Source organism: Polypterus senegalus, chromosome 1, assembly GCF_016835505.1.
Source record: "Polypterus senegalus isolate Bchr_013 chromosome 1, ASM1683550v1, whole genome shotgun sequence".
Lineage (NCBI taxonomy): Eukaryota > Metazoa > Chordata > Cladistia > Polypteriformes > Polypteridae > Polypterus > Polypterus senegalus.
The window spans coordinates 15,584,908-15,604,586 of record NC_053154.1 but is presented as its reverse complement, the minus strand read 5'-3'; the positions used below and the strand labels follow the sequence as shown (position 1 = coordinate 15,604,586).

General features: G+C 42.3%; 1 protein-coding gene across 3 annotated transcripts in view; it reads left to right on the top strand.

The window, feature by feature from the left end:
• The window catches only part of LOC120523144 (1-aminocyclopropane-1-carboxylate synthase-like protein 1), a 166,392-nt gene that overhangs the window by 42,533 nt on the left and 104,180 nt on the right, over positions 1 to 19,679 (top strand). For all 3 annotated transcript variants that reach the window (XM_039744162.1, XM_039744153.1, XM_039744171.1), the window contains exons 4-5: positions 14,418 to 14,488; positions 15,103 to 15,172. In XM_039744162.1, the coding sequence (XP_039600096.1) occupies positions 14,418 to 14,488; positions 15,103 to 15,172 (141 nt within the window). The remainder of the gene's footprint in view (positions 1 to 14,417; positions 14,489 to 15,102; positions 15,173 to 19,679) is intronic.

Genomic DNA, 19,679 nt, shown 5'->3' with positions numbered 1-19,679 from the left:
AAGCTGCACTCATGCAAATAAAGATCATCGTCCAAAATGTGAATGACAACACATACTTGAATTGCAAGCAACATCACAGTATCAACACACAGGTGGTCATGGGTGCAAACTGTGATGGAGCATGTACCCTGAAGAGAGGCAGGGCTGGATGTGTGATTGACAGCAGAATGTCACACAGGTACTCTGAGCTCTGCCTTCCACAAGCACCTGAAACATTCACGTTACACTTTACAACTCCTGGGAAAGGTCAATTAGATTTCCCAGGGCACTGTATAAATCAAGCCTGGCAGAAGATAAGAGGGGATAATGGAGAAGGACATGGCATGCAACTGTGAGAGACAGTCGGGAACACTGGAAGAGTGAAACCCAACTTATCGTCGTGGCTAGGTTCGGTAATTGCAACTTTACAAGGTGTAACAGCAAGAAGATGATTCTTCTGAAAGTATGGCTGTGGATCACTCATTGTTAAATAAATGTGCCCATTATCATACTTTGCTATTGTTCTTTGTGTGAGTGTCTTGGTGTTCCTTACAATATCGCTCTTGATAGTGGCAACAATTACATGAAGCTTAGTGAATATTCTACCTCATTATGTTCTCCTTCTTCTTCTTTGATGATGATGATGATGATTTTTAATATTATTTTCTTAATGACAGCCTGGTTCAAGATGAGAGTGGGATTACATCAAGGATTGGTTTGGAGCCCTATCCTGATTGCGATGGTGATGGACAGGTTGACAGATGAAGTCAGGCAGGAGTCTCCATGGACTATGATATTGGTTCTCAAACTGTGGGGCGCTGAAGCTGTACAAGCGGGGTGTCAAGATTAATTTTTTACATTTTTATTTCAAATTTAAATTTGCAAGCATATAATCATAACGAATGAATTATAACTAAACTTAAAATAAAAAATTTCTAAGGCATAGAGCTAATGACTAATTCCGAGTGGCGCCGCTGCTGCTGCTTTTATAGTCACGTATTTTCAATCCAGAAAGTTAGGGACGTATCGGTATCTGTCGCGAACAATCGGGTAACAGTAGATCAGGTGATAAAGCTGTGCGACTGCACCACATTGGCAGCGTAGCCAATATTGGCAAATTAAATAATTTACTGCATATTGGGTTATTTTCATGATACAACTAACAGCGGTATTATATTTGTCAGACGAAAATACGTTCATCTCACGCAGATTGACTTCATTGGTGTCCTCGTTTAAGAGATTTTTAAAAATTAAAGCATATTTAATCGTTTCTTTACATAAAAAATTATTTATAAGAATAAACAATTTATTCTTTGTTTTTGGGATTAGAATTACTACCAAAAACCACACAAGGCATTTTAACAGTTATTAAAGCACTTTAAAAAAGTAAATTGCAAATATTTCATCAAAGTTAGCTGGACACATGCAAATCTTATGGAAGTAAAGATGATAGGATACCACGACAATGCACGAGTATCATACCTTTATTAGTTGTATCATGGGTTATCCTCATCTATTTTATATTATGCAGGGGGCACAGAATTATTCCAGGTAGAAATGGGGGTGGGGGTTGTGAAATCCAAAAGTTTGAGAAGCGCTGGACTATGATGTTCCTGGATGACACTGTGATCGGTGCTGAGAGTAGACAGCAGGTTGAGGTGAACCTGGAGAGGTGGAGAGAGAAGGTAGAGGAATGAAAGTGAGTAGGAGTAAGATGGAGTGCATGTATGTGTGACTGCGCTGGTCGGCTCCATGCTCCCTATTCTATTATGGGACCCTCTTAAACTCAACACTGTCGATAGTAATGACTGGGATGAGCTGAGCAGATGAGGACAAAACACACCTGAAGCAAATGAAAGGTGCAAAGTGTTCATTGCTTTTATCAAAAATAATCCCACAAAACAAGTATCCATAAAGTACAGTGCTTCAAAAAAAGTTCAGTAAATAAATAATCCATAAAAAGAAGGCGACGTTAAAAGCTGAATAAATAAAGTCAGTAAAACAAAGTTAAAACCAGCTGACAGGAATCTGTCTTTTCCTCAAAGCTATGTGCTTTCTTTCTCACTGGTGACTCCCCTGCTTATCCCACATGGGCCTTACAGCAGAGGAGTCGCCCTTCTGACAGACGCAGCTGACCTCCCACAGGTCTGCATCATTGCCATACCATGGCTGTGGTAAGGCTATCTCTCCAGACCTAGGCTTGGGTCCCCAATGGCCATGGCACTCATGTTGGAGCTCTCCTCCCAAGCCTCCTCGAGCCCCACTACCTTCCCAGTCTTCTGCGGTGAGCGGTTCAGACATCTGGTCACTCCCGTTCCTCAAATGTGTTCAGCCAGAGCGACCCACTTAAACCCTCCCAAGTGTCGGCCACACACTCCTCTCCAGGGTCTCTCTTCCTAGCTGCCTGCCTTCTCTCTCCTGTACCCACTCTCATATGCATCCTGTCTTCTTCCGCCTTCTGCTTTCTGCTGTCTCTTTCTCACTTTAACCTTCATTTTCCTTTTTGTCTCCCTCACACTTCCCTTTTAAAAACGGGGATGTGGCACAGCTGTGGCAATCAGCAACTCCCGGCTTCAATTAGGATTGCTGGTTATCCTGCACCTGTGCACTAAGTGCAGGGCCATCCACTCCCACATCAGGCATGGGACCATGCCCCCTCCATACAAAGATGCCAGTGCTGCGATTATTTATTTAAATGCCTATCAGCCATGGACCTCACTTTACCACAGTATGTGAAAGAGAGGGAAGGTGGTGGAAGGGTGTGAATGCAAGGAGCAGAGGTGGTGAAGGCAGACAAATTTAATACTTGGTTTCAACAGCCTAACACAATGGAGAATACAGCAAGGTATACTAGGTAGAGAAGAGTGGCAGGAGTGATTTGTGATAAAAAGGTACCTACAAGAGTGAAAGGGAAGGTCTATAAAACAGTAGTGAGGCCGGCTGTGTTGTATGGTTTAGAGACAATAGCACTGACGGAAAGACAGGAGGTAGAGGTGGAAGTGGTAGAGCTGAAGATGCTACGCTTTTTACTCAAAGGTTGACAGGATTAGGAATGAGTATATTAGAGGGACTGTGGTGGGCTGGCACCCTGCCCGGGGTTTGTTCCTGCCTTGTGCCCTGTGTTGGCTGGGATTGGCTCCAGCAGACTGTCATGACCCTGTGTTAGGATATAGTGGGTTGGATACTGGATGGATGGATATTAGAGGGACAACACATTGGTGACAAAGTGAGAGAGGCTCGATTGAGATGGTTTGGGAGAGTTTAGGGGTACATCGGAAAAAGAATGTGGAGGACAGAAGTGCCAGGCCATTTGAAAAGAGGAAGGACAAAGAGAAAGTTTATGGATATGGTGAGGGAGAACATGAAGGCAATCGACATGGCAGAAAATGATGTCAAAGACAGGGATAGACGGAGATGGATGATCCACTGTGGTAACTCCTAAATGGGAGAAGCCAAATGAAGAAGATTGTCTTTGTGGTAAAACCTTAGTTTTAGTATTAGAAGAATACAAAGCGTCATCATGAGAGGCAATTTGCTGCATGGGGTGCCATAAAGGCGTGACATCCTTCATTCTTAAATGTGACCTCCTACTCCTTGCTGGCAGTGGGTGAAGGACACTCATGTGCTGCTCTGAGGTAGAAGGAATTCTTATCCTATTCCGACTTTGAGCGCAATCCCTAGGAGTAATTCTGTTACATAAACATGGGCACAGATCTCAATCCAGCTGAGAATTTGTGGCTGGACTTGAAAAGGCTCTTCACTCACAATGTCCATGACACCTCACAGAGCTGGAGCAGAAGAATGGAGAAAAATATTAGTGTGCAGATGTTCAAAGCTGATAAAGCGAGACCTGTGCACACAAACTGAAGGCTGGCATGGCTGCCATCTACCAAATACTGACTTGTATTACTTATGTGATCAGTCATTTGGTGGTTTCTGTTTGTTAGACCACTGTGCAGAGGCCTGTTTACACTTTGATATCAGAGTCTTTTTTACTTTCTCGTATACAAAGTATAGGGAAAGTATTGAAATCATTCAAAAATCCGATTTCAAGATTTTGATGAATCTTGACGTTTCAGACCTCCCTGAGTCCAATTTACTTTTTCGTAGGGAAAGTATTGTAATCATTCAAAAAATCCAATTTCGAGATTTTTATGAATCTCGACGTTTTAGACCTCTGCAGTATGAGTCTGATTTACTTTCTTGTAGGTAAAGTATTGTAATAATGCAAAAATCCAAATTCGAGATTTTGATGAAATCTCAACATTTTAGACCAGAGTCTGAAAATACCAATTTAGGAATTATGTCTGTGTGTCTGTCTGTGTGTGTGTGTAAACACAATAACTTGAGTACGCTTTCACTTAGAACAACCAAATTTTGCATACTGGTATTCTATTAAATTTTGAGCTATTTCCGCTATCCGGAAGTGGTACTTTACCTTTTATTGATGCAGCTGCAGAGTCCAATTTATTCAACGTTACTTTTATAATAATTGTTCAATATAGTATTCATTTCTTTTGATTTGTTGTTGATGGTTCTTTAATGTACATAATATAAAAATATAATCATTGTCTTATGGTTTACTCCACAAATATCCATCCCCATATCTGAGTATACGAGAAAGTCGAGGGGAGAGCACTCCCAGTTTTCAAATGTTGATCTGTGCAAAAAAGCCAAATTCCAACTGGGATTCAATTAGGTTGTATAATAATAAAAGATGAAAACTTGCAAAGGCGTAAATACTTTTTGCAGACACTGCATATTATAATCAAGTTTTTTCAACCTTCTATAACCGATCCAGGAATTTAATGTTTTTAACTTTCTTTCTTTTTTGGGTAGCCCTGTAAAAGAAATCATTGTTTGATTAACAGATAAAAATTCCCAATCAAATGAATCAGGCAATGTGGCATAGTGCTTAAGGCTCTGGACTTCAAACCCGGAAGGTTGTGGGTTCAAATTCCACTACTGTGTGACCCTAAGCAAGTCACTTGACCTACCTGTGCTCCAACTGGAAAATAAAAAAGAAATGGAACCAATTGTATCATTGGATAAAGGCATCAGCCAAATAAATAAATGTAAATGAATCAAAACCCCAGGATGTGATAATCACTATTGTGGGAGAATGGTTGGAGGTGAATGCTGATTTAAGGCACTGTACCAAAGCCACCAGCCTGGGGCCGCATTCATAAAGCTTGAAATAGGCTTGAAACAGGAAAGAGGCCTAAAAAGTGCGTATGCAACTTTCTGCACAAACATCAAGATTTATAAAAGACAACTTGATAGGGGAACATGCGTATATACAGAGATGAGGTGGAACAGCTGTCTGCATGGCGTGAAGACAACAATCTAGCTCTCAATGTTGACAAGACAAAAGAAATAACTGTGTACTACTTTAAACTAGAACGTGGCACAAGACAAGGATGCCCTTTGTCACCACTGCTGTTTGCGATTGCCATTGAACCACTGGCAATACATTGTCGAAATACTGATCAGATAAAGGGGATTAGCAGAGAAGGACTGGAACAGAAAATCTCATTATATGCAGATGACATGGTACTGTATATATCGGACCCAGAAAATTCTGTGCCTGCAGTCTTAGCAGCACTCACCGAATTTCAAAAGCTCTCTGGTCTCAGAATTAATCTGAATAAAAGTGTACTCTTTCCGGTGAATTCGCAAGCATATAATATTAGATTAGAAACCCTACCTTTTATCATTGCAGAACAGTTTAAATACCTCGGGGTAAACATCACAAGTAAACATAAAGCTCTTTATCAACAAAATTTCGTCGTCTGCATGGAAAAAATTAAACAAGACTTGCATAGATGGTCAACCCTTCATCTCACACTAGCTGGAAGAATTAACACTGTTAAGATGAATATTCTTCCTAAGCTCCTTTTTTTATTTCAAAACATACCAATATACATTAATAAATCATTCTTTAAGCAATTAGATTCAACAATAACCTCATTTATTTGGAATTCTAAACATCCACGCATCAAAAGAGCGACCCTACAAAGACAAAAGGCAGAAGGCGGCATGGCTCTACCTAACTTCCAGTTTTATTACTGGGCGGCAAATATACAGTCGATAAGAACCTGGACACAAATAGAAGAACATACACAGGCATGGACCGCAATAGAAGTAAAATCCTGCAGTACTTCTTTGTATTCCTGCTCTGTGCTCCAATAAACACACGTTATCGGCAATACACTAATAACCCAATTGTGCTCCACTCACTTAGAATCTGGAACCAATGTAGAAAGCATTTTAAGACGGAGAAGCTTCTTTCTGTGGCACACCTGCAAGAGAACCACCTCTTTCAACCCTCACAAACATATGCAGTTTTAATATCTGGAAAAAATTTGGAATTAACTTGTTAAGAGATCTTTATATAGACAACGTCTTTGCATCCTATGAACAATTACGTTCCAAATTTAACATTCCAGCTACAAATTTCTTTCACTATCTTCAAATCAGGAACTTTGTTAAACAGAACCTTCCAGATTTTCCTCATCTTGCACCCTCATCCACGCTGGAAAAATATTGCTCAATTTTGAGGAATTAGACTCCATCTCTACAATATATAAAATCCTTTTACAATCCCTTCCTTTCAAAGATCCAAGAGGACACTGGGAAAATGACCTCTCAATTAATATATCAGAAAAGGAGTGGAAAGTAGCAATGCAGAGAATTCACTCGAGCTCCATATCGCAAAGCATACAATTATACAACTCAAAATTATATATCGAGCACATCTGTCTCGACTAAAACTCTCCAAAATGTTTCCAGGGCATGATCCAACCTGCGAACGTTGCAACCAAGCCCCAGCCTCACTGGGTCACATGTTCTGGGCCTGCACCAAATTAACATTATTCTGGACAAAAATTTTTAATTACCTCTCAGACAGCCTTGGACTCACAATCCCTCCTAACCCATTAACAGCTGTGTTTGGGGTTCTTCCAGAGGGGCTTAAAGTGGAGAAAGACAAACAAATTGTGATTGCATTCACTACACTGTTGGCTCGCAGACTTATTCTGATAAACTGGAAGAACCCAAACTCTCCTCTTTAAGTCAGTGGGAAACTGATGTGTTATATTATTTAAAATTGGAAAAATCAAATACTCAGTTAGAGGATCTGTGCAGACTTTTTCAAAACATGGCAGGATCTAATCAGTAATATTTTAAAATAGTTTATAAAGCACAGAGAATTTATTAATTTAGGTATTTTTACAAGCCTTAAATTTTACACCGTTTGGCTTGCTCTCTCTCTCAAGGGTGGGGATCGATCTGTTCTTAGCATAATTCTTTTTTTTGTAAAAACTTGATTGCTATGTATTGATTGTAATAAAATTAATAAATAAAAAAAAAAAAAAAAAGAAATAACTGTGGACTTCAGAAAATCACATCCTGCCCACATCCCACTCAGCATCAGCGGTATTTGATGGTAGACTGCTAGGAGTACCAAGTTCACCGGAGTGCACATAACTGAGGAACTTACGTGGACGCATAACACCTCATCACTAATCAAGAAAGCCCAGCAGAGACTGCACTTCCTGAGGCAGCAGAAGTGAGCAAGTCTTCCCCCTTCCATCCTAACCATGTTCTACAGAGGCACCATTGAGTGTGTTCTGAGCAGCTGCATCACTGTCTGGTATGTCAACTGCAAAATATCCGACCGCAAGCACCTGCACAGGATAGTGAAGACAGCAGAGAACATTATTGGGGTGCCTCTCCCTTCACTACTGGACATATTTTACAAACGCAGTGTCCGCAAGGCCTGCAGCATTGTGCAGGACCCCTTACACCCCTCACATGGACTTTTCACATTTTTGCCAGCTAAGAGATGATAGTCCACATCAGAGCCAGATCTGCCAGGCTGCAGGAGAGTTTTTACCCCCAAGCTGTCAGACTCCTTAACACCAGGCTGCCCCCTGGAATCTTCCACACGGCCTCAACCACCTCTAACAACAGAACTTTTATACATGCAGGCCACTTTCCTGTAAAGACGAGTGTGCAGGTAGAAAAGAACTGAAAATCTCATACTAACCTTTAAGGACTTTGACACTCTTGATATCCTTCTGCTGTGAAACATTCTGACCTGTCATTGTTTACACACGTCTTAAACAACTATTATCATACACTGATAATTTCTGTATTATCTATATCTATTATTTATTATATTACATGTCTTACACATCAATATTGCTGCTACTTCTTTGTCTTGTCTTTGCACAATGTCTTGTCTTGTTTGTGTTTTAATTTTAAATTGAAATTTTAATTCTATTTTTAATTTATTTGCTCGTCATGTTGTTACACTGTGGACCCTGAGCTTCGCAATTTTGTCTATCTGTATACTTGTATATGGTTGAGATGACAATAAAGTTCACTTTGACTTTGATATTTACGGTGACTATGAACCCTCCCTATGGAACATTTCAGAGAAACTGGAAAGTGTCGGACACCTTTGATAATACAGGGCAAGGCAGCCAAATTAGCTAAATGGTGACTCGCATGCATAATTCACATTACCGAGCTATTAGTATAATGTACGCTGACATGACAAATACATTAAAGCTCAAATGTGAAGATTATGATGTACAGACTGTATTTTACTTCCCTTTTAAAAGGACCAGTGCCTCGTATTTACACTAAATATCATTTGTGTTTTTGTCATCGTTATTTTAGACTAACTATTGTCACTTCTCAGTGAACTGGCCGACAGGTCAGGAATATCTCAACATTAACTGACTGACGAAGTGCTACATTCAGTTTTTGTAAGGTGTGGGTGCACAAGTTTATTACATAACATGTTGTTACCAGCACAAAAATCAATTTGCAGCCGTGTCCATTTTCCTAACGTAATCTGAGCGCTCTAAAGCACTCATGCTGTGAGAATGAGGCTGCTTTTGTTAACCGTAAGCAGTGACATTCTGTTAATGCACTGCAATGACAAGATGAGAGTGACAAATGTTAGGACTGCTCTGGCATAATGCAACATAAAAAGGCTTATCTCCAATTACAGATGCCATCCACAGATTGAAATCAGAGAGTGCAGATGTGTTATTTGTCTCCTCTTGTTACACACACTCTGCCGGTGACTGGCGATTCACTTTGGTGCCAGAAATGGGACCATTTTTTTTATTTCAGTCATGGTGTGGCTAGAGCTCATGGCTTTTGTGGCAGCAGTAACATGTCACCATTCAACATATTTGAATTTGTTGCTGACACCCATGCTTTGGCCAACAAGTAAAGGTGCTTTGTGTGCCTTTAATTTAGAGACGACTACTTCTTTCTCATACTACTGGACGTGTCATGTGGCTGCACTACCAACCAATGAAGGTCTGCAGCATTGCAATTGCATATGTATGAGATTGATTAGCATTGTCCATATACTGTATGGCTGCTTCACATTGGAACCGGGCGGGATTTGCACATTTACAAGACCATTGAGATTTATAAAGGGTGGAAATGTGCATACGGCAGGTTTTATAAATCTGGTGCGCACATTTTCCTGTTTTCTGATGTACACATATTTTCGCACTCAAAAACTCCGTTTGTACCTCACCGATTTATGGCAAAATTGCAGTAGGATTTTATGTCAATGTACATCTTGAAACCAATGTTGTATCTCTGTTACATAGACATCCATCCATCCATTTTCTAACCCGCTGAATCCGAATACAGGGTCACGGGGGTCTGCCGGAGCCAATCCCAGCCAACACAGGGCACAAGGCAGGAACCAATCCTGGGCAGGGTGCCAACCCACCGCAGGACACACACAAACGCCAATTTAGAATCGCCAATCCACCTAACCTGCATGTCTTTGGATTGTGGGAGGACACCCACGCAGACACGGGGAGAACATGCAAACTTCACGCAGGGAGGACCCGGGAAGCGAACCCGGATCTCCTAACTGCGAGCCAGCAGCGCTACCACTGCGCCTCCGTGCTGCCCTTGTTACATAGGCAACATCTTCATAATCTGGACTGCCAGTGAGAAGGAGCTCCTCCATTTTCATAATGAATATTTCTTTCCACCCCAACATAAAGCTGAAGCTGAATTACTCAAAAAGAGAAGTCAGCTTCCTTGACACCACCGTTCAACTGAAAGATAACCCCCTTATAACTTCTGTTTTTCACAAACCGACAGACTGACGGACCTACCTGAGAAGTGACAGTTTCTTCCCCAATCATATAAGGCGCTCCATTATTTTCAGCCAAGCAGTACGATACAATCGTATTTGCTCAGACCCATCAGACCGGGATAACCAACTGTAGGAGCTTAGACAAGACCTCATTAGACAAGGTTATACTCCCAAAACAACAGACACTCAGATAAGAAGAGTTACAGTACTACCATACCCAGAGACAACCTTTTGGAATATAAAAGCAAAGACAACAAGAACTGCACCCCCCCCCTTGTTGTCACCTATAACTCACATCTTGAAGCACTTCGAAAAATTATAAAAGAACTTCAGCCAATGCTACACAATGATGAGACGCTGAGAGATGGATTTCCAGAACCTCTCCTCCTCGCATACAGACAACCGCCAAACCTGTTGCAACTAATCGTCCGAAGCTCCTTAAGTGGACCAACAGGAAATGGCCTACAGAAAAGATGCAAAACATGCCCTTACATTTATAATGCAGAGATCCATTATTATACCACACTTTGTGCTAAAACATCACATAAAGGGATCATTTTCCTGCAGATCATCGAATGTGGTCCACCTAAGTCTCTGTATGAAATGTCCCAATGCTGCACTCTTTGTGGTAGAAACTGGACAAACACCCTGCCAAAGAATGAATTTACAGACTCCACATTCAGCCTGGCAACAGAGATGTTCCCGTAGGAGATCACATCAACAGACATGGACACTGTGAAACGGACGTCAAAGTCACAGTACATATGGGCTAGTTCAGAAAACATCAAGAGAGAGAAGAATGACCGTGATAACATGGTTTAAATAGAGAAAAGAATTTTATAACAAGATATAAGGATTGTTTGCATCTCTCGGACTGACCCAGACAACCTGACTACAGATCCACAATGTATGGAAAAACTCATCAAAATCTTCAAAAGATGTTGGATAGTTATCTTAACAAAAGATTTTGGCTATACATTGTTCTCTTGCTAAATGAATTTTAGCCTGAAGAGGTCTATTAATTTTTATATCAAATATGTCTCAGCCAATGGAGCAGTCCTTATGGATGATACTGCAGTACTAAGCTGGCTACTTTGAGTGGCTGTTTAAAGCTGATCCTCCGGTTAGGACGTTGGATATCTCTGGGTCCACAATTCTTGAGGCTGTTCCTCCAATTAGCTGTGAACCACTCAGTCTCAATGAGATTGCACAGATGGTGAACCAGCTGAGGGGAGGGAAGGCTACAGGGATCTGTGGTATCTGGGGTGAACTTCTCCAGGCTGGTGGTAAGGCTGTCCTCCTGGCATTGCAAGCAATCTTTGTTTCCCTTTGGAAGACGGGCATCATCCCAACTGACTGGAAAACGGGACTGGTTGTGTCTATATTTAAAGGGAAGGATGATCACCTGGACTGCGGCAAATTCATGGAGGTAACACTGCTATCGGTGCCGGGTAAGGTCCTTGCTAAGGTCGTCCTCAATAGGATTCATGGTCACTTGCTCACATACCAGCGACTGGAGCAGTCTGGTTTTATGCCAAAGAAGTCTACCATCAACCGCATCCTGGTACTGAGGGTTCTCATGGAGCAACAAACGCGAATATCGACACAGAGTTTTTTTTCCAGTCTTTGTCGATTTTCGTAAAACTGAGACTTTGCAGGATCCCCTCACATGGCCAGCCTGTACACTGGTACTGTGAGTGCTGTGCAGAGTGGAGGCAGACCCTCTGAATTTTTCCCCGTTGATTCCCGGGTTCATCAGGGGTGTGTTTCTGCTCCTACTCTGTTCAGTACTTGCATGGACTGGGTGATGGGCAAAGTTATGGGGTCCAGTGGTTGTGGGGCATCTGTTGGTGAAGAAAGATTCACAGATCTTGACTTTTCTGACGATGCTGTGATCATAGTGGAGTGAATGGAGGCTCTGATCGGGACGCTTGAGAGACTGAGTGAGGAGTCTGAGTGTCTGAGCTTGTGAGTGTCCTGATAAAAACCAACAGCCAGGCCTTTAATGACCTTTTAGGCCCAACCATCAGTAATGTGTCTGTCTGCAGAGAGAGTGTCGACCGCATCGAGAGGTTTACTTACCTCGGCAGTGACATTCATGTCTCTGGTGACTCTTCCTATGAAGTCAGTAGATGGATTGATAGATCATGGGGGTTCATGAGGTCAATGGAAAGGGTGTGTGGTGCTCCCAATATCTATGCAAAAGGATGAAGGTCCAAATCTTTAGAGTCCTGGTGCTTCCTGTCTTGCTATTTGGTTGTGGATGCTATCCAGTGACCTGAGACGAAGACTGGACTCCTCCTGAACCTGACATTGTGTTGATCACGCAGTCCTGAATGAGGCACATTACCTGCATTTTGAGGGAGTGTCAGTTACGGCTCTACGGCCATGTGGCACGATTCCCCAAGGGTGATCCAGCTTGTAGGATTCTCGATGATGAGGACCTGAATGGCTGGACCAGACCAAGGGAATGCCCACATAACACCTGGCTGTGGCAGATAGAGGGTCATTTCCAGAGGGTGGGACAGGACTGCATGTTTACCTGGGGGGTTGCCAACCGGGATCCTGAGCTGTTTTGTCGTGTGGTGGGTGTGGCAACACGCTGTACCAGTGCATGCTACACTGAACCTAACCTGACCTAACCTAAGATGTCTGACTTAAAGGTTTCCCAATGCCGTCTCTGTCCTGGTGTCCATATAAACACAGGGAATTCCAGTTTCTGAAGTACATCTTGCCTGAAGAAGGGGCCTGAAGTGCCTCCAAGCTTGCATATTGTAATCTTTTTAGTTAGCCAATAAAAGGTGTCATTTTGCTTGACTTGTCATTACACTCAAAATCATGCAAAGTTTTATAAAGGAGGCCCCCAGTTGTTGGTGACACTGAAAGTTCCAGAAAAAGAAAACCTCATACATATGCAATCACCAGCCTTCATTGGCTGACAAACCTGCCACATGACACATCTAGTAGTGTGAGACAGAAACTACAATCTCTGAATTAGAGGCAAACAAAGAGCTTTTATTTGGTGGTCTAGGTGTGAGTGTAGCACCAGCAGGGAATGAGGTGCAAAGTGTGATGAAAAATCCTCCAGCCAAACCCGTTTTATTTCTACCTATAATTCCCATTAATGCTGATCCACTTGTTTAATCCATCAGGAAATTTTGCCTCGGAAATGAAATGTTTTGACTTATTTGTGCAGCCGCTGTAGTGTAACTACCTTGACATCTTCCTCATTGGCATACTGTGTTCAGAGTTTCAGGAGTAGGTGGTGGTCATGCAGGGCCGGGTCTGCAGAATAGTCTGGATGTGACATCTCTTTGTGTGGCCAGCAGATTTTGTAACCCACATAGTGTGACAGAGCCATTGATGGGAGGCAGAAGGGTGACTAGTGGAGACTAGTGGGTGACTCCGCAGCTCCATGTTTCAGTAGCTCCACTGGACAGCCAATTAGATTGCAGGTTTATGTCACCTGGTGTACTCGACTTGAGTCAGATAACCCTTCCCTAACCCTAATCTTAACCACAGTGTAACCTGGCGTATCACTGACGTATAATGGAAGGCGATGACCTCGTCAATGGAGTGAATCTCTGGAGGTCTGTAGCTACAGTCTTTTGGAATAGTGACTTTGTGAAAGTCACTTTCGATGACTTTCATAAATGCCATCCCACAGATGACTGCACCTTAGGCGGCTGCCTATGCTGCCTAATGGTTTGACTGGCTTCCTAAGGAAGAGTTCTGATCAGCACTCTCCTTCTCCTTTTTTTGAGAGTGTTTTCTTATAAATTGACTAGACTCTACTGGTTGGTCCCTACCCAGTGTCCAGTGCAGTTGGTAGAGGCTCCATCTCCCCACAGCTCGAGCAATGGGGTTAAATAGATTTGGAAAACTGATGAGAGGGTGTTTAGAGAACTCTTAGAAATGACAGTGGAAGGTATAAGAGGGTGATGGTCACTTCAGCATGTGTAATGTAATACATGAACTTTAGAACGTTAGAAACGTTTTGACAAGAATGGGCCATTCTTTTCAGTGAAGCTCACCAAATTATCATTCTTAATTCCTCCAAAATAACATCAAGTCGGGTCTTGAAGGTCCTGCTCTCTACCACACTACCCGGTAACTCATTCCATTATGTGTCTCTTCGCTGGACTTTTTCTAGTGCTGCTATGTCTTTGTTGTAGTATGGTCAAATGCACAGGAATACAGTGAAATTCTTAATGCTTAACAATTGAAAATGATGAAGCAGAGTTGTAATAATTGTATTTATTATTATTTATTTATTTTTTATGTTTTGTAGCTGTCCCAGGCTGATATGTTCCACATCGAGCCCCACTTACTTCAGTATGCAGACTGGAAAGGCCGTAACTTGTAAGTAGCAGGGATGCTGCATTTCTCCTACACTGCTACAGGTTGATATTAATAAATATATTTTTTTTAGAGTATCAGGATGGTATATTAGTTAATGCTGGTGCCACACAGATCTACCATCCTGGGCGTCCTGTCATTGCCTGGAGTTTACATGTTATTCTCGTTCCATGTGGTTACTCCAGTTTTCCTATCAGATCCCCTCTAAGATGAGCAGCTGACTAAACTAGAGGGGCTGTAATTCTTGAAACCTTCCTCTCCCTCTTCATCTTTTCCCACTTTTCTATGAGGTCGGTTTGCCGGAGCAACCTTCTCCAAACAGCTTGGTCCTGCACCTCCTCCTCATTAGTAATGGGCCCATCAGACTGGGGTACATAAAGTTATTATGCTGTATATTACCAAGGTCACCATTTATATTTTTGTTCTCCCAGAGTTCTCATTTCCAGAGCTCTCCCTGTCGGTATACTTCCTACAGTCTCCTGGTGTATTTCACTTATTCTCCTGGTCCTCTGTTGCATGTAATGTCGGTGGTCTGTCCAATGGTCAGATGAGGCTGGGGGAATCCGACACAGAAGCTAACTGGTAATCCTCATGTTTTTCTGTGCTTTGCTTTTCAGTCTTCGAGAAGAAGTTGCCCGCTTTCTTAACGACTACTGCAAGGCCCCCCGACCCCTGAAAGCTGACAATGTGAGTCTTACCTCTCAGATTCTTTTATTATTGTTGTGATTGCCCCAGGATATTTGTCCAGTACAGTAAATGGATTTCTCATTTTTTAATTATCATTATTTCAGTAGCTTTTTTTCACAAGTTTACATAATTTAGTTAAAAGGTGGAAATTTATAAACTGCTCAAAAAAATGAAAGGAGTCCTTTTTAATTAACGTATAGCATCAAGTTAATGACACTTGTGGGCTATTGATCTGGTCAGTTAAGTAGCAGAGGGGCTTGTTCATCAGTTTCAGCTGCTTTGGTGCACTAGAGGGGCAACAATGAGACGACCCCCAAAACAGGAATGAATGGTTTAACAGGTAGAGGGAGGCCACTGACATTTTTTCCTCTTTATATGTTTTGTCACTCGTTTTGCATTTGGCTACGGTCAGTGTCACTACTGGTAGCATGAGGCCATACCTTGACTCTACAGAGGTGGCACAGGTAGTCCAAGTTCTCCAGGATGGCAGGTACATCAATATGTGCCATTCCCCGAAGGTTTGCTGTGTCTCCCAGCACAGTCTCAAGGGCATGCAGGAGAGTCCAGGAGACAAGCAGTTACTCTAGGAGACCTGGACAGGGCCCCTCATAAAAGGTCCTTAACCCATCAGCAGGACTGACTGGTATCTGCTCCTTTGGGCAAGGAGGAACAGGATGAGCACTGCCAGAGCCTATAAAATGACCTCCAGCTGGCAGGCCACTGGTGTGAATGTCTCTGAGCAAACAATCAGACACAGACTTCATGAGGGTGGCCAAAGGGCCCGATGTCCTCTAGTGGGCCCAGTGTTCACCCGGCACCTTGGAGCTCGATTGGCATTTACCATAGAATACCAGAATTGGCAGGTCCACCATTGGTGCCCTGTGCTTTTCACAGATGAGAGCAGGTTCACCCTGAGCATATTTGACAAACGTGAAAGGGTCTGGAGAAGCCGTAGAGAACATTATGCTGCCTGTGACATTGTTCAGCATGACCAGTTTGGTGGTGGGTCACTGATGGTATATCTGGGGAGGCATATCCATGGAGGGACACACCGACCACTACAGGCAAGACAATGGCACCTAGATTGCCATTAAAGTATTGGGATGAAACCCTCGGACCCATTGTCACACTCTATGCTGGTGCAGTGGGTCCTGGGTTCCTCCTGGTGCACGACAATGCCCAGCCTCATGTGGTGAGTATGTAAGCAGTTCCTGGAAGATGAAGGAATTGATACCATTGACTGGCCCGCCCGCTCACTCGCCTGACCTCAATCCAGTAGAACACCTCTGGGTGGGACGTTATGTTTCGGGCCTTCCAACGCCTCAGACTGTCCAGGAGCTCAGTGATGCCCTGGTCCATACCTGGGAGGAGATCCTCCAGGACACCATCCGTTGTCTCATTAGGACATTGTCAGTCATGCATACAAGCACATGGGGGGCCATACAAACTACTGAGTACGATTAGGAGTTGCTGCAATGAAATTTCACCTGTCAGCCACATCATTTTTTCCCTATGATTTTCAGGGTGTCTTTGAATTCAGCCCTCTGTAGGTTGATTATTTTCATTTCCATCAAACGATGTGCCATCCTTTCATTCCTAACACATCACCATATCAGTCCATAGCAGTAGAAACAGCCAGCAGGATTTTTTTTCCCATTGAGACCTGATGTGCTTTCAAAGTGCTCCTTTCATTTTTTTGAGCAGTTTAGTATAACTATGATGAATAGCTGAATAGGATTTTGTGGTAATGATTATCCTCAGTTTCCATCCATCCATCCATCGAGCTTCCAACCTGCTGAATCCAAACACAGGGTCACGGGGGTCTCCTGGAGCCAATCCCAGCCAACACAAGGCAGGAACCAATCCCGGGCAGGGTGCCAACCCACCGCAGTATCCTCAGTTTCACGACATTGATGTGGATTTCCAGTGTAATCACCCACTAATAACTGCAATGCCAGGTTTATACTGATAAAACTTTAGTTGATTTATTCAAGATTTGAAAAGTGTAGATATGCGGAAATGTAAGACAAAATGTGAAATAGGAAATCAACAGTGACCTAATGAGTATCGATGCCTGGAGATGAGTGGACACCATAGAGTTTGCTTCGCTGTAACTTCGGTGAAATCACGGAAATATGTTTTGAACTTCAATAAACTCCACAAAATGCATTGACATCAATAGGGAACAATAAACTGAACTAGTTTTGAGTGGATTGTTGGCTCAGTACAATTTTACTTGTTCATGTGAGGTATGGAAAAATCTGCCAATTATGATGAAATGTGTTCTAAGCTATGAGGCAGGAGTGTTAACAACTACTACACCGGCCCTCCAACAGCCTAAGACACAGAGAGAATCTTAGCAACAAACAACACTGAACAAATGGCCACAAACCAGCAATACATATAAAAATATATATGTATCTCATTGCACTCACAGAATTTCACTCTTAGTTCTCACATTAACTCTGAGCACAGCTGAAGCATCTTTTTTGTTTCCGATCTTCGTGCAGATGCCTCACACAATTTTTATTAATTTAAGAAGGTAGAAACGCCAAGTAATACATTTTTCTTTATCATTATTTCTCGGTGAGGGAGAAAGGCTTATTTTGGATCATAGCTGAGGCAGATTGCTAAATAGCCATGTGGCACTGTGCAGCCACGGAGTGAGTCAGCTAATGTACCCTTTAAATGAAAATACTAAATTTTTTTTTAATGAATGTTGCAAAATGGCAAGCATACCAATCACTCATGACTTTACACATGCGTGAAGCAGATCAGGCAGCGATCTTGCAGTAGATATACTTGCATATAACTGCTCTGTGATGGCACCAGAAAGCATCACTGAGAATTGAGAAAACAAAATGTTTGTCAGAAAGCATTTGATAAGGTGCCATATGAGAGGCTGGGCATCAAACTAAAACAATTGGCAGTTGAGGATGTGGTGTGCTGTTGGGGGCAGAATTGGCTCAGACACAGGAAGCAGAGGGTGATGGTGTGAGGAACCTCATCAGAACTGGCTGATGTTAAGAGTGGTGACCAGCAGGGGTCAGTGATAGGGCCACTGCTATTTTTAATATATTTAAATGATTTACATAGGAATATAAAGAACAAGCTGGTAAAGTTTGCAGATGATACCAAGATAAGTGGATTAGCAGATAATTCGGAATCCATTATATCATCACAGAAGGACTTGGACAGCACACAGGCTTGGGCAGATTTGTGGCAGAAGAAGTTTAATGTCAGTAAATATAAAGAATTACACATAGGAAGTAAAAATGTTAGATTTGAATACACAATGGGTGGTCGGAAAATCCTAAGTTATTGACTTCCAAACAGTGTTCAGAAGCCATTAAGAAGGGTCACAGAATGTCAGGTTATATAGCGCCTTGGTGTGTACAAGTCACACGAGGTTCTGCTCAAACTTTATAACACACTGGTGAGGCCTCATCTAGAGTACTGGTTGCATTTTTGGTCTCCAGGCTACAAAAAGGACATAGCAGCACTAGAAAAGGTCCAGAGAAGAGCGACTAGACTGATTCAGGGCTACAGGGGATGAGTTATGAGGAAAGATTAAAAGAGCTGAGCCTTTACAGTTTAAACAAAAGAAGATGAAGAGGTGAGATGATTGAAGGGCTAGAATTATGAAGGGAATTAGTCCAGTGGATTGAGATTTTAATTTTAAAATGAGTTCATCAAGAACACGGGGACACAGTTGGAAACTTGTTCAGAAGAAAATTCACACAAACATTAGGAACTTTTTATTTACACAAAGAACAATAGACACGTGGAATAAGCAACCAAGTCATGTGGTAGACAATAAAACTTTAGGGACTTTCAAAACTCAACTTGATATTTTTTTGGAAGAATTAAGTGGATAGGACTGGCGAGCTCTGTTGGACTGAATGGCCTGTTCTCATCTGAATTGTTCTAATGTTCTAAGTCAGCCGCATTGTGAATTTCCAGAACAATGTTCTTGAAACAAGATCACTGGCGAACACAGCATGTTCGATACAAGAAACACTTTGGTAAATTTTGCTGATCTATGCTATCGATGACACGTGGCTGCTACAGCTCTGTGATATAATGTTGTCCTTAGAAAGCATCATTTGGCACTGAGATAAAACTTTTTGTCTAAGCCAGCCACATAGTGAATTTCCCAGACAATGTCAGGGAATGGTGTCACCGGTGAGCACAGCATATTCAGCATGAGAAACGCTTTGTTGAATTTTGCTGACCTATGCTATCGATGGCACATGGCTCTACAGCTCTGTGATATATATATATACACACACTCACCTAAAGGATTATTAGGACCACCATACTAATACGGTTTTTGACCCCCTTTCGCCTTCAGAACTGCCTTAATTCTACGTGGCATTGATTCAACAAGGTGCTGAAAGCATTCTTTAGAAATGTTGGCCCATATTGATAGGATAGCATCTTGCAGTTGATGGAGATTTGTGGGATGCACATCCAGGGTATGAAGCTCCCGTTTCACCGCATCCCA